This window comes from Mesitornis unicolor, unplaced genomic scaffold, assembly GCF_000695765.1.
Source record: "Mesitornis unicolor isolate BGI_N332 unplaced genomic scaffold, ASM69576v1 scaffold12313, whole genome shotgun sequence".
In the NCBI taxonomy this organism is placed as follows: domain Eukaryota; kingdom Metazoa; phylum Chordata; class Aves; order Mesitornithiformes; family Mesitornithidae; genus Mesitornis; species Mesitornis unicolor.
The window spans coordinates 1953-17397 of NW_010176777.1; the positions used below are offsets into that span (position 1 = coordinate 1953).

At 35.8% G+C, this 15445-nt stretch overlaps 1 protein-coding gene across 1 annotated transcript in view; it reads left to right on the plus strand.

Moving 5' to 3' along the window:
* Positions 1-319: 319 nt before the first annotated feature.
* LOC104538581 (transformation/transcription domain-associated protein-like) overlaps positions 320-15445 on the plus strand; it is a 28969-nt gene continuing 13843 nt past the window's right edge. The window contains 9 exon segments of the mRNA XM_010181831.1: positions 320-334; positions 1336-1531; positions 1830-2095; positions 2871-2971; positions 5787-5988; positions 7089-7253; positions 9736-9826; positions 11356-11555; positions 12302-12563. Coding sequence (XP_010180133.1) covers positions 320-334; positions 1336-1531; positions 1830-2095; positions 2871-2971; positions 5787-5988; positions 7089-7253; positions 9736-9826; positions 11356-11555; positions 12302-12563 — 1498 coding nt within the window.

Here is a 15445-nt window from a genome sequence, read left to right on the forward strand (position 1 = left end):
GTTATCTGCCAAGAGGTAGCATAGAGAATACTACATTGGTTTCATTGTACTACAGGTAATTAAACTCCATTAAAGTTTCTAGGCCTTTTCTTCAGGTTGTTGAAGTTTTAACAAAACGTCTGCTGCCTTTAGTAGTTGGAAACTACTGCCATCTTCTGTTTGCTCCTCTCATTAATTTGAGGATGAAAAACCATTCTTAATTTAAGTAAATTCTCAAAGTTAAGGTCTTGGCAGATTATCTTACAGTAACATCTTCAGGAGCACATGGGTAGTACTTTTATACATCCAAGTTGCTGTGTTAAGAGGTCAGATCACGACCATGGAATTTATACTAGTAAGTTCTGTTAAAAGTTTTGATTTTTCATTGTTAAAAGTTCTGTTAAAAGTTTTGTTTAAAGTCAGTATTTTTACTTCATCGTTGTATTTAGCACACTGTATTTACATTTAGTTGTGCTGTTCTATGATTAGAGTTGATGTAGTAAGTCCAAGCCTGTATGCTAGAACTTAAATCTTACCTCTGTTTAGATTTGTGAGGGGAAAGGATGGGAGTGAAGAGAGAGTGTAGATTGCAGTAAGCTATCTTTCCTTTGGTGTTTGCTTGGGTTTTTTGTTTTCCGTTGGGTTTTTTATTTGTTTTGTTAGAGGAAAAAATGCTTCCTAAAAGCAAGATGCTACCATTTGAGGGATCGTTTGTGAAAGCGTTTGCAGTGCAAAGTAAGAGAAAGGATGAGGGAATTTTTATCTAAATACTATCAAGGAAAGACGTGTCATAGTTGACCAGAGTTAAACCTAGCAAGCAAAACTGTAGTATTATAGGAAGAACAATTGAAGTGTTGATCAGTAATGTCCGTTTGCAGCCAAATGATGTTAGGGCATTTAGGTTTTGTTAGAATGAAGTGTGCATGGAATAAACTGCCTGATACTCGTACTCCATCCCTGGAGAAAAAGGGAGCCTGAAGTTATGCAGGGACCTTTTGCAAACTTGTAACAGAGTAGTTGGTGTCACATTTATTTGTTTTTTTAAAATAATTTGTTTGTTTATTAATACTAGAGACCCATTGGTATAAATTCTGTGCTGGTGATTCAGTGAATGATTTCAACATTTCAATCAGTGACTGAAGTGTTGAATCAATCTCATGGATTATTTTTTTTTTTTTTGCTATTTTTTGAAATGATTAGATTTGGTAAAGGTCATTTATGCAACTGATAAAATAGTGTTTAATCTTTCCTTGATCATTTGAAAGTGGCATCATTCCTAGAGATCTCTTTCTAACAGTGAAATTGGCTGCACTGTACTATCCTAGATAAGAATTTATATTGCTTAACATTTTCTAGGCAGCACAGCAAATAATTGAACTTCAAGAAGCAGCCCAAATAAATGCAGGATTGCAACCAACTAATCTGGGGAGGAATAACAGCTTACATGATATGAAGACTGTTGTGAAAACTTGGAGGAACAGGTTACCTATTGTGTCGGATGATTTATCCCACTGGAGCAGCATTTTCATGTGGAGACAACATCATTACCAGGGTAAAACTGCCTGGTCCAGCATGCATTCATCATGTAATTTTCCAGACAACACATTGTTTGAAATACATTCTTGTTTCTTTCTTTCTTTCTTTCTTTCTTTCTTTCTTTCTTTCTCTTTTTTTAATTTTTTTTATTTAAACATACAGGAATGTTGTTGATTTTTGACAAGTGTTTTTATTCAGTTTCCATTTAAGTGTTTCATTATCTTAAGTCATCATTTCATATGTATTGCTGTGTAAGATATTGCTGTATAGACAATTTCATTTATAATGACCAACACTTCATGTTTTGTTTCTAGCCATTGTAACTGCATATGAAAATAGTTCTCAGCATGATCCTAGTTCTAACAACGCTATGTTGGGGGTTCATGCTTCTGCGTCGGCAATTATCCAGTATGGAAAGATAGCTCGAAAACAAGGGCTGGTCAACGTAGCTCTGGATATCCTGAGTCGCATTCATACAATTCCAACTGTGCCCATTGTGGACTGCTTCCAGAAGATTCGCCAGCAGGTGAAGTGTTACCTTCAGCTGGCTGGAGTCATGGGCAAAAATGAATGTATGCAGGTACGGTAGCTTTATCTGAAGTTGTTGGAACGTGGAAGATTGCAAAGGCCATTAGATACACTGATTTAAATAAACTGCCTGTATGCAGAGCAGGGTCTGAATTTTGTTGGCCATGTTATACCGTGCATAGAGTGGTGTTTTAAGTAATGCAGTTAGTCAAAAGCAGTTGTTGTCTTCTTTGAACTGAATTCTGTGAATATATTAAAAATTAGCTGAATAAAAAGTAAAGTGGGAATACGTTTTTTGAAATCTTCCAAGGTAGGTAAATTGAAGGGACTTTGAAAATTCTACTCCTTGCAGTAGGAAGAAACAACACTATTTCAAGACTGGCTGAAGCTTTAAGTCAGTTTTGAGTGTCCGACTCACGAATGATGGGTGCTGGCATACTGAAGGGAAATTGTGTGTTAAAAGGAAAGGAAAAAATGTGACTGTAGGCAAAACCCACTGGCATGATTATAAGGTCAGCAAACTGAGACCTTATAATAATAATGTAATATAACATAATATAAATAATAATTATGCAACACAAAAAACAAGGTGGAAAAAAATAACCCATCACCTGATGAATGTTGCCTGTAGTATGTAATAGTTTTGCATAGGCCACTGGAAACTTAAAATTGTTGTCAGTTGAGATTTTTTAACATTAGAATGAAATACTAGAAACTTACACTATTTAAATTTCAAGAGAGTATTGTGGCTGATTTTTTTATGACACTTTGATCTTAATAAAACCTTCCATTTTAGAAGGCTTTTCTCACTAAGGCTTCTTTAACAGGGTCTTGAAGTTATTGAATCAACCAATCTGAAGTACTTCACCAAGGAGATGACTGCTGAGTTTTATGCATTGAAGGGAATGTTCTTGGCACAGATTAACAAGTAAGTGTGCTGGCTAAAAGAGGCACTAGCACACATCTGAGAAAAGTGCAGCTGGAGTATTTCAACGCAGTATTTGAGCAGGAAAGTTGTTCCATTTGCTTTTACCTGCCTAAAATTTATCACAACTGTATAAAAAAGTAAAAGCATACATGAGTTCCTTTACAGATTGAAGATGTAATGATTGGTCATGTTTCAAAGTATTGTAGGAAAGAACTAGTTAAAGCAAACATTGCACCAGTTCTTTTAAAATAAGTTTTATATTTCAAGGGGTGTGGTGGGAAGAGGCAGAGAAAATAGGTTTGTCCCAAGGTTTGAAGCTTAAGGCACACTTCCCCCACCAACTCCCCACCCCACTCTGGTTCTGAGAATACTTACTTAGACAAACTGATGTCTAACTGATGTCTTAGTGTAGCTGACAAAAGGAGGTTGCTTTAATTATGTTCTTAATGTAAATTTTACATAAAAAACCAAGGGGGGGGAATAGTTCAGTTTATAAACTTAGAGCTATTTAAACACAATTAACCTACCTCTTTATTTCTCTCATTTCTGTTTCATTGTCTATTGCATATGTCCCAGTAATAGCTGCAACTGGTCAAGGCATGGGAAAATGTGTGGTGGCATAGTTCAGAGTGCTTAGGTACATCTGGTGTGCTGTGCAATGTGGAAATGCAACACTCATTTGGGATAATTGAATTGGAAAGACTTGATGTGGTGTGCATTGGAAACCTCTTGCATTGCAGCAATTAAACACCTAGGTGCAAGTCCTGCTTTCACACAACTACTTTGGTAATATATTTGCTTTATGCTGACAGACATCTTACTATTTTGAGAAAGATATCTCCTTAATTCAGCAAACAAATATCTCAGCAGTCAAATTTTGTTTGGTAATGTCAAAAAAACCCTTCAGATTTCAACAGCTTTTAGTATGCATGGAGTTTAATGGCAGTATTGCTACATGTTACATATGGGTGGAGTAATTCCTTTACCACTGCATTGTGGACACTTACAGAATGAAATCCATCAGTTTTTAAACTGTACACTGCAACCTCACATAGCAATTTAAGTCAGGAAATGAGTAATATCTTCTTCTGTGGATACAAGAGAGAATTTTAACTAGACAGAATGTAATTACTTAGATGGAAAGTGCAATGGGCTTTTTTTTTTTATTGCCATAAGTGAGCTTAGTTTCAGTTGAGGTGTAAAAAGAAGGAAGTATGTCTCCCTCTTTTTTAATTTTTTTTGTAATTTTTTTTTTTAAATTCAGGCAGGTGAAGTAAAAAGCAGCTGAACTGTCTCTGCTCATTTTTCAGGATAGAATGGATAAAGGTTTCTGTTTAAAACATGGTTCTGATGCACTTAGTTTCTTAATTTTGCCAAAAACCATACAAGCCTTTTTTTTAGCACTGGAGCTGAGGTCAGGAATTTAGGAAGGTTACAGTTAGGAACAGTGGCGATGTTGAACCTGAGAATGTGTGACTACTGATTTCCAGTTCAGTGACACACAGGTAGTTAAAGGTCACCTCTGCTCTTCCTGTCCTGCCCATTTGCTGAGCAAGGTGATAGAAACCATTTTTTAAAAGTCATCTCAGGTGTCAAGAATGATGGATTGTAGAGAAGGATGGAAGAAAGCCAACCAAAAAGTCCCCTTTTTATAAAAAGGAAGTTCTCATGATACAGAGCCATCTATCAGGTTGCTGCTGTGGTCGATGACTTCAAAACCTTGTGCTAGGGTGCAGAAAGCCTCTGAAAGCAAGCAGCGTATTCGTGTAACATAGAAACTAATATATACTTTGAAAGATAAAGTTGCTTCCCTTTTTGTTGTTTTGCCTCAGTAGCTATTCATTTTAATTTATTACTGTAATCCCCCAAGCTAATATTTTTATATTAAAAATACAGTAAATTTTTAAAAGTTAGTCAAGAAAGCATTACATTACTTCTGTACTGTTTATTTCAATGCTTATTCTGTAAGGGAGAAGTGGAAACTTTCTATTAGTAAGGAATCTTGGAATGCATTAAAAGTTTCTTCATGTCAGTAATATGTATATGAGTTTTCTCAGCCTCTATTTTTGTGCCTGAAAACTTTCATAGATTCAAGGGCTGTGTATATATTGGGATGAATCATGCCAAATCTTAAGCTAGGAACACTTTTGTGCTGGAAGATCATCTAGTCCAACCCCCCTGCCATGGGCTGGGAGACTTGAGGCAACCTAGAGAAGGCTTCAAGTAATAGATAATCTTTTGGTTACCTGAAACCGTGTGATTTTCCTGGTGAAAAATAGTCTTTTTTAAAGCTGTATGAGGAACTGAATTTTTCCAGATAACATTGACTATAATTTTTCTTTATGACACAGGTGGGGGAACAGTTAAGTAAAGTGTAGTCCTCCAAAAGATAGCTAATATAACATCTTCCCAGTGTTGCTTTTTCTTCCTTGTTTTGTTCAGCAGAGAAGCATTTTGTAATGCATTTGCTTCTGATTTTTCTTGTGTTATCATTTGTTCTTCTTTCTCCCAGTATCATTGCTTGGGTTGCAGTTGCAGTGCATTGGACATTTTATTTTTTTTGAGGTTTTTTTTTCAGGGAGAACCTGGAGATCTTGGACACTTACATAGTTGTTTCCATTATGAAGCATTTGCTTTCTTCGGTGCTGAACCTGAAGGACAGCTAAGACAAAACAATAATGAAAGAGTTTAATAGAGAACTTAATGGAGTATCATTGAGTATTAAGAAAGTGATTGAGTACCCTATCAGAAATCTGACATAATTTAGTAACTTTTTGTTAATACGAAACTAATACTCTTACTTGTCGCAATGCAGGTCTGAAGAAGCAAACAAAGCTTTTTCTGCAGCTGTGCAAATGCATGATGTGCTAGTGAAAGCATGGGCAATGTGGGGTGATTACCTGGAGAATATCTTTGTGAAAGAACGTCAGCTTCACCTGGGTGTGTCTGCTATCACTTGCTACCTGCATGCATGTCGTCATCAGAATGAGAGCAAATCAAGAAAATACTTAGCAAAGGTAAGATATACACATGTTTAAAAGAGAGCTGGAGCTCCACCCCTTCAGAAAGACCGGGATAGTGTACAGTGCCCAAATTAGTGCAGTTAGAGAAGTACTGGCTACTGATGGAAAGCTTTAATTTAGTCTTAAAGTCTGCATATGGCTGCTGTTGGGTCATTGTGTGTAACACATCGTGGGGTTTTCTACTTCACTGGGACATATGCGATGTTTTTTTTAAGGTGTGATACCTCTGGGAGAAAGGGGACAAATCACACTCAGCATTTCTAATCCATAATGTGGTGAAATGTCTGCAAAAAGACATCCTATTGTGTTTTACTATGGGTGATTTATAGTAACTTTTACCTTAGTATTGATTTTTATTCCAGATAGGCTTTTTCTGCAAATTTTTACTCAAATTCAACAATTTCAGCCAAAGATCTTTGCAGTATATATTTCTCAGTTTGGGAATATTTACTGTAGTCTCACTTATGAAGAAAATTATAGCAGATCTATGGAAGACAATCGCTTTTGAACATGAAACAAACACAGAAAATATTTGTTTAGATTGAAGATGTCCTCCATAGCACTCTGAAGTTGCCTATACTCCCTGCCTGCTAACATAACTTGGTGATTTTCAGTCAGTGCTCAATATATTTGCATTTAAATTAAATTGTAGAAAAACTATCATTAGTGGTGGACAGTTAAAGTAATTAGAAACACCCAAGGAAATACTCAAGCTCTCACTTCAAAGTTAATTTATCAGAATAGCACATTTTAGGTGTTATAAACATGCATTGTTTTCTACTCACTCCCCCAACCAAAAACTCAGACTTTGTGAAATCATAGAATGCAAACATGTTTGCTGAGTTTTTTCTGTCTTGTTTCGTAGAAAGTAATACACTCACCTTTATTTTTTACATCCTTTAAATATTATTTCTAAGGGAAAAAATGACATTGGCTAGGCATAATTAGTGTAAGTTCTTATGTCCGAGGAGGCTTTGACACTGACAAGGGCTCCACTGTCATATTAATAAAACATGTATGGGTTTTTTCTGCATCGTATGATTGATGTGTCTTCAATTTAAGCCCTGAGATGTCCTCTTGAAATTATCCTTTAGGTTCTTTGGCTACTGAGTTTTGATGATGATAAGAACACGTTAGCGGATGCCGTGGACAAGTACTGCATTGGTGTCCCACCTATTCAGTGGTTGGCCTGGATTCCTCAGCTGTTGACGTGCCTGGTTGGCTCAGAGGGCAAACTCCTCCTGAACCTCATTAGTCAGGTAAGCATGGCAAATGGTTACTAGTTCTTTATTGTCTTAGAGCCTTATTTTCAAGATGAGATACAAATATTTTTCGAAGCCAATTAAGAAAATGCTAAGCTTTAAAAATGCTATTGTTTGCAACTGTCGATGAGTTAAAAAAATGCTATTTTTTCTCTATAAGTAGGATATTTTAAATTTCAAAGTGAGTGTTATTTAATGAGATTAAACCCAGTGAAATTGTGTGTCATATGTACATGAGGCATTACAGCTTTCCCTCTGGAATTCTGTTTATTACATTTTTGTGAACATTTAGAACACATTTAGAAATATGTTGTTAAATGCTTGTAACGTAGGAGTAGGGATAAGGAATCGTAAGCTTTAGTGACTAAAGGGCAAACTATTTAATTAGTGCTTTATTTTTTATTAGACTTGATTTTTAAAAATGAGGCTCTGTCACCATCAGAAATCTTTACTGAGGCTTTGTAAACTTTCACTTGAAGTTTACCATGACAAATGATCAGACAAATAAGGATAAGGTTTAGGGAGTTAGATGAAGAAACCGAGTTCCTGGATTTCTACCTCTGAACTGACAGAGATGAGTTCTGATTAGTCTTGCTTTGGGATTTTGAGATTCTACTGCTTATTGCTGATATGCCTGTATTTCAGTATATAGTTGGTTTAAGCCTGTCTGTAGACGAAGGGAGAATAAGTGACTTATTTCTGTTACTGTGTTTTTAGATACTGTTTTGTTATGACTTAATGCAAACAGAGTTCAAACATCATGTTTTCAGAGATGTCAACTGTTCATAGTCTTAACTTCAGCTCTGTTTTAGCATGCACATAACCTGGAAGCATTTTGATATTTGCTCATTCAGGTCAATGTGAAACAATCGTAGAGTCCTATTCGCGTAGAGGTGAGCAGCTGAAGCTCTCACATTAACTTGTACCCCAGGCCGCTTCGGTCTGCACTGCTCCACTCTTTCAGGACAGCTGTTGTGCTGACTTCCTCACAGCATTCTCCCTTCCTTCCTTCCTTCCTTCCTCCCTCCCTCTTGATTTTTGAGACACGGACTTGGTGATCCTTATGGACCCCTTCCAACTGAAAAGACTCTATGGTTCTATGATATAAGTATCTACTTTTATACTCTCCCTTATCTCTGCTCTATCAAATATCTGAGAATGTATATTTTTGCAGAAAGACAGTATGTCCATGTGTGTCTGCATGTGCATTGAGACTTGAGTACATAAATCTAGATAAGTATGTGTGTGCATATGTATATCTGTTTCCTTCCCTCTCCATAAAGTTAAAATGAACCTTCGAAGAGATCATGCACCCAAACAGCTTCAGAAAGCAAATTAAGGCAAAATTCCTGATGCGTGTGGCTTGGTATTGTCTTGCAACACCAGTGGGCTCAGCTGTCTTCTGTCAGCAGACAGAAAAAACTTCAGTGGGTTGTGGACACTTCTTATTTGTTTAAATCTGTGTAAAATTCTTAGAAGCGAGTGCCTGCTGGAAAGTCCTTCTGTAGTTGGAGCTTAGTTTCATAAATATCACCGATATTTTTGTTTATATCACATTTAAACGTCAGGTCCGTAAGGAAAATAGAATAAGTACCAGATTTTGTGTGTTACTAATTTAAAACCAAGTTTGGAGTTGTACTAGAACCTAAACCTTACAATTCTCTTCAAACAGTTTACTCCTGAATTACAGCAAGAAGCGTATGTGTCAGTAAGCTGCCATAAATATTATTATATTACTGAACAGTTAAATGCCATTGCAACATTTCTACCACTTACCATACCCATTTGGATGGAGGTAGAATCCATGATTTAGTGAAATTGTGGCTGGAGAAGCCTCTAATCACATCTTAAGATGTGCTGTATTGTGGGTAGTACTTAGACACATCGTTTCTTTCCTTTAATAGATACTGAGATTTACAGATTTGAAAGGGGATGCTGAATGTTAATATCTGTTTAGCTTTTTTTTTTTTTAATGGATGCCATAAAATCTTTTTTATTTTTGAGTGAACTTGGTATCCCCTTACGTTAAGTGCCACAATTAGGTGGAGTAAAGTTACTCTCTAATGGGCCTTTTTATCAAGCATCATGGGGCTCTCTGGGAATTGTGGCCTAATTTAAAGACTATCCACTGTCATTAAGTCTGTTTTTCTTCCATTATGTACATGAGTAAGATCTTTGAGCTGACCCAGCTGGTGGTAGTCTGGCATTATGCAGTTTTCAGGTTTATTAGGCAATATGATCTGGAAGCTCTAATTAGGTAATGGCTTAACAGTGTGTGGGGGGAGCTACCATTGCATCCTCTTCGGGTTTCTCTTAGTGAAAGAAGCTTTAATTTCCTACTTTTCCATAAGCTGCCCTTTAAAACAAGGAGCTGGTTATTACTGAATTGCAGTCATCTACAAAGGGAATCTGTAGGTGTTGATCTGACCCATGGTCAGTTCTCCTTCACTGAGAAGTCTGTGTGTGTGTCTCCAAATAGGTGGGCAGAGTCTATCCCCAGGCTGTCTACTTCCCCATCAGGACTCTCTATTTGACCTTGAAGATAGAACAACGAGAGCGCTACAAAAGCGGTGAGCTTGGAAATGATCAAGTTGTTTCTGCTCTTTGTAACGTAGTTGTTATTTTCGTGTGATTTTACTGGGAAGACATTCTCTAGGAAACACACCAACTCATCAAAGCTAAGGAGAAAAAAAAATTAAACTTTGCTTTCATTCATTTGTTTCTGTGAAGTTAAACTTACAGATGACTTGAGCTGTTTTGAATTTTCTTGAATTTCACCAGGAAGAACGTAATCACCCTCATTCTCATGTCACCTTAATTATTGAGAATTACATGTTCTTTACTGGATTTTTATCTTTAAAAATTGGTGGAGAGCTATGAAATTCTTGCATTACAAATACAGAAGTGTGTTGTGGTTTTCTAAGATGTTGTAGTCTAATTTTGATTGGAACCATAAACCACACGACACTCAGTTTCTTTTCAAATGAGTAAAACTTTTAAAAATAATTTAACAAAACATGATTTCATGTAACTCAAGCAAAGTAAACTGCTTTCTTTGAATAATCTGTACTTTAACATCTCCATAATAACTTATGATGAATTTTCAAGTAAAATGAACATCTAAGTTTACACACAATCAATTTTAGCTTTTGGGAGGTGGAGAGAACGACACCTTCTTTTTTCAAGAGCAAATGCTATTTAGAATTGTTATGTCAAGCAGTTCCACAGAATGCAATTCTTCTTCTGCCTCCTGTAATCTCCTGGGAATCCCAGCAGAGCTATTTGAAGAACCCTCCCTTCTGTTCTGTGTTCTTTGTTGGGAAGTGCACTGTTTATTTAATTGCCCTTTTCATCTGGGAATCAGCTCATTAAATTTCTGCATGAAATTTTGAAGGACACTCTACTTTGGAGGAGGAGATGCCCACATACCATGATGCTTCACTACATTCATATCCAGTGACAGAGGTTTCTGTGCCAAAGTCTTTGATTCCCACATGCCCGTTTAATGATAACCAGAGAACGTTTTCCTGTATGTTCTGCCACCAAGTACTGCTCTTTCGGTGGCTTGTGTGAAGTGTTGGGGTGGTCATCTGATAAAGCAAAACTCTCTGCTTAATCACTGTCTGATGTAGTTGTAATGCAAGTGATAGTTGGACTAAAAGATACACTCTATAGCAATTTATGTGTTGTTGGCACCAGCATGTTTATTCTTCAGTTATGTGATAAATCTTCCCAAAAGGGAGAGGTGCAAAATCCTCATAATTTAAATAATTTGTTTCTATGTGTAACAATGTCAGTTACTTCAGGAGCATGGTTTGATAGTGTAAAAGCTAAGGCTAGACATCCTGTGTGCTTTTGAAGAGTGTTTATATTGCTCTAAGTTTGGGAAGTCTGTACCACTGAACAGCATTTGGAGCAGAATTTTCTTTCTAAAAAACATTTTGCTTTCTAAAAATCAAATTTCCTCAAATTTAATAGGTAATACATTTAAAGCAAATCTAAAGCAAATGCTTGAAACAATTTATTTTATTTCATGCAAGCATGGATCAAGTTCGTGAAAGTTTAATTTTTTTGTTTTATTTTGTTTTCCACTTTCCAGATTCTGGACAACAGCAGCCAAGTTCAGTTGGAAATCAGTCCCACTCTGCCTCAGATCCTGGGCCAATCAGAGCCACTGCACCAATGTGGCGATGCAGCAGAATTATGCACATGCAGCGAGAATTGCATCCAACACTTTTGTCTTCTCTGGAGGGCATTGTAGATCAGATGGTCTGGTTCAGAGAGAATTGGCATGAAGAGGTATTTGGCTTTAATACGCCTTCATATGTACATATTATCTAAGGAAAAGTTAGCTGCCAATTATTTATTTAGAATTATTTTTAAACATTAAAACAGAACTGATTTGATTTGTAAAGTGGTGTGTTTGTAGAAGTGATTTGTTTTGGTTGGAGTTTTAAGGAGGTTGGTTATTTCTGGAAGCAATACAAAGGTTTCCCAAAATTATTAACTTGAAGAATGCCTATAGGATTTAAGCTGTTGCTTGTATTAACTGAAAATTAACTGAAAAACTTTCACAGATACCAGTTTCCTTCTTGATCTGGTTGTCTGTAACAGGTGGTGATTATTGTCCGAAGTTTGGATTATATCAGAGAGCAGATGGAGTGCCACTCCACTTTTACTTGCCTCTCAAAGTGTCAGACTATTCTGTTCTGTCTACATAGCCCAGTGTTTGTTTGAGATTCTGTTTATCACGGAATTTTCTAACGTATAACAAGATATGAAATCTAAAATGTAGCTGCTGTTGAAAGAGCAAGTCATATTTTGTGATGCAGCATTTCCACTGCTCAGTCTGTTTGCAGTGCTAATAAGAATCAGTGCTGTCATTCTGAGTGACCCTCTGATGCAATTTAAAATTACAGTTTTAAGTAAGTGTTTCTGAAAGGTTAACTTTATGATATATAAAATGCAGTGTGGGAATAAATACTTGATGTCAAATCAGAAGGCCTAATCTTCCTGACTATTTTGTCTTTCTTTTTAATCCCTAGGTTCTTAGACAACTGCAGCAGGGCTTGGCAAAGTGCTATTCAGTTGCCTTTGAGAAAAGTGGAGCTGTTTCAGATGCCAAAATTACTCCTCATACACTCAATTTTGTCAAGAAATTAGTCAGCACTTTTGGAGTAGGTCTTGAGAATGTCTCTAATGTGTCCACCATGTTTTCTAGTGCAGCCTCAGAGTCATTAGCTAGGAGAGCACAAGCAACTGCTCAAGATCCTGTGTTCCAGAAGTTAAAAGGGCAATTTACAACAGGTAAATGTTTAAAACGTGTTTCTTAAATGTTACTTTCAATCTCCAGAGAAATTCCTCCCTCAGTGTTCAATTGTGAAGGCATTCTGCTTTTTTATTCTTCTTCCAATATTTTTCCTGAGAGAAAATACAGAAAACAGCACCTTTCTGTCATTCAAAAAACCCGAAATAGTTTCTCTTCCAGTCTTCTGTGGAGTAATAAAGGTATTTCAAGTGAAAAACAGACCTCGGCATCGAGAATCAGTACACTGTTTTATTACCTAAAACCATGGTCAAATCACATGTGTGCTTAAAGATAAATTAGATTACTGAGCTTTTGCAATTTGTGTAGAACTGCCTGCTATAGGTGAGGGACAATAATGATCCCTATTCTACAGTGATGCCCCAATTTAATGAAATTTTCACCGGAGAGCTCTGAGCTGACAATATTGTGTGGAGTCTTTCAAAACAGCCTACTTCTGATGAGTATGATGACTTCAGTGTTTTGGATAACTAGAGTATAAAAATCCTATTACACAAACTTACATCATTGTTAGGTACATGGAATCAATAACTTTAATCAGATATAATAAAACAGCTACTTAAGGGAAGTAGCTTTTTTGCTTCATTTGTTTTCTCTTTACCAGTGGAGTTACATGTTTGAGTATCTGATGATGATTTAAAATTCTAAGAAAAGCTTGTGTACAGTAGAGTGCAGTTTAGATATATTTGGTGAGAACTGTTAATGCAGCTATATATGACAACGTGACATGGATTGGCATCAGTGTTTTGGATTCCCAGGATTATGAGTTCTGCATAAATTCCCGACTAAACTACATCAGCTCTTCCTTAAAGACAGCAGTAGAATTGGATAAAAATGAATAGTTAAATATAGTTTGGGGTTTTTTAACAGAAGAATTGAAACTTACTAGTTTTTCAAAACTGGCAAGAGAATTTTTGTGAAGACCTGGGTTTTTATCTTTTTCTGAGTCTACTTTTCTCTTTACCCTACTGGGACACTGATATAGATGATTCTGGAATGAGTTAAAACTCTATTATCTTAGCTTTTATAATGACTTAAAATAACTCCTCCTTTCTATATCAAGCTGGTTTCTTTGCAAAAGTGAATCTTACATTGAAAAGTTCATCTTTTTAGAATTTTAAGTTACATAAAGCTGCCTTAACTTAAAATTATTTGAGGTCAACACAGTTACTGAGCATTTATAGAGTTTGACAAGTGGACTAGCAGTGTTTTTTCAAGCATTTTACTGATAATGTTGTGAAAATAAGTGAACTGATGGGAATCTGGTGAGAGTAACTCAATTGTAGCTATGACCCATATATCTTGTGCACACTATGTCTTGCATGGTGTCCTTTTTGAGACACAACAGTTGCATGACAGCAGACAATGAAAGTCCTGAACCATATGATTAAATTTTTAATGGAAGAAGTGTGCTAGGAGGAGAAATAGAAATAGGAAAATGTGTGTCTTTGATGGAAGCTTACAGGGGAAAAAATACATTTAACACAAGTTTAGACTTGTATTTAATTTTTAGTAAGGGTTTATATGTCTTTACATTGCAGTAGTAGTATAGGCCTTTTTGTATTGCTTTAAGTGTTGTTGATATGCTCAAAATTTGGTTTTGAGTTCTTTTTGATCTGTCATAGTACCTTACTTTCCTGTAAGCATTAGAGACAGCTGTGGTTTCAGAAGGTGTAAAAAACAATAAATAAATACAACACCAGACTCAAGTCTGCAAAATCTAAACTAATGTTTCAGCACATTTCTAGAGAAACAATTAAGAAAGTTTAATTAAAACTCAGTTACAGTTTTTACTTAAAATTAAAAATGGAGAGGGTTTTCAGGTTTTATATGCTGTTGTGTATTTTTTTGCATGTCTTTATGGTATAGAAATGGCATTTAAGGTTTTCAGATTTGCTATCTAATCATAATTTATAAAGAATTATATGCAACATCATATAAAACAAAGAAAAACAACATAGGGCTGGACATAAAAATTATGTAAAGTTATAAAATGTGAAGTGTTTCTTAGTAAACTTCAGTTTAATAATAAGTAATTAGTTTCCTTATTTATTTTTTTTTTTGTTTAAGAGTTCGTGTTTCATTTTTCAAGTATGATTAACCATGAACATCTCCAGGATTAAAATAACTATTTTCCTTAGTACTAGATAGGATTTTATTTTAATATAATAAATTTGATGTTTTGATTGACAAATGAAGTGTGAGAAAACAAAAAATTAAACTGATGGATATAATTACACATTTTTGTAATTTAATTCATTATGCAGAAAATGAAAATAAGTTTTTTATTAATTTTGCAATAACAGTAAAATGTACATAAATGTATAGGACTGTGATTGCTTAAGATAGCGAAGGCTGTTTTAACACAGGAGAAACCATTTGTAAGTGGTGCTTACTACATTCTTCTGTAACACTGGAACTCATGCTTGTTTTTCTGATTCTCTGTACCAGTTGCATTTAGATGATGAGCAGATAACGACAGTGGTTGCCATCCATTTTGAAAGTACCCAGCCTGAGGAGCTGTCTTGGAGTAAACTGTTTTCTTCAGTTATTTCCAGATTAATGTTGACAGTTATGTTTTATGGACACTTTCAGCTATGTTTGGTTGCATAATCTCTTCCACCACCACCTGAGGTGCATTGTGATTCCTGTTTGGAGCCACTGGAGACTCTCGCACCATTTCTTACATGCTAAATACTTTGTCTGCAGTAGTCTGGACTGTTGGAGCTTTGATAGGTCATCTTTTTCCATCCTAACATTACATACTTTAAAACCAAATTTTTCTTTGAATTTTTTTTCCCCTGGAACTTCAAATGCATAATTCTTTGACGATCTGTTCTTTGTTCCTTCTCTCCTTTTCTGC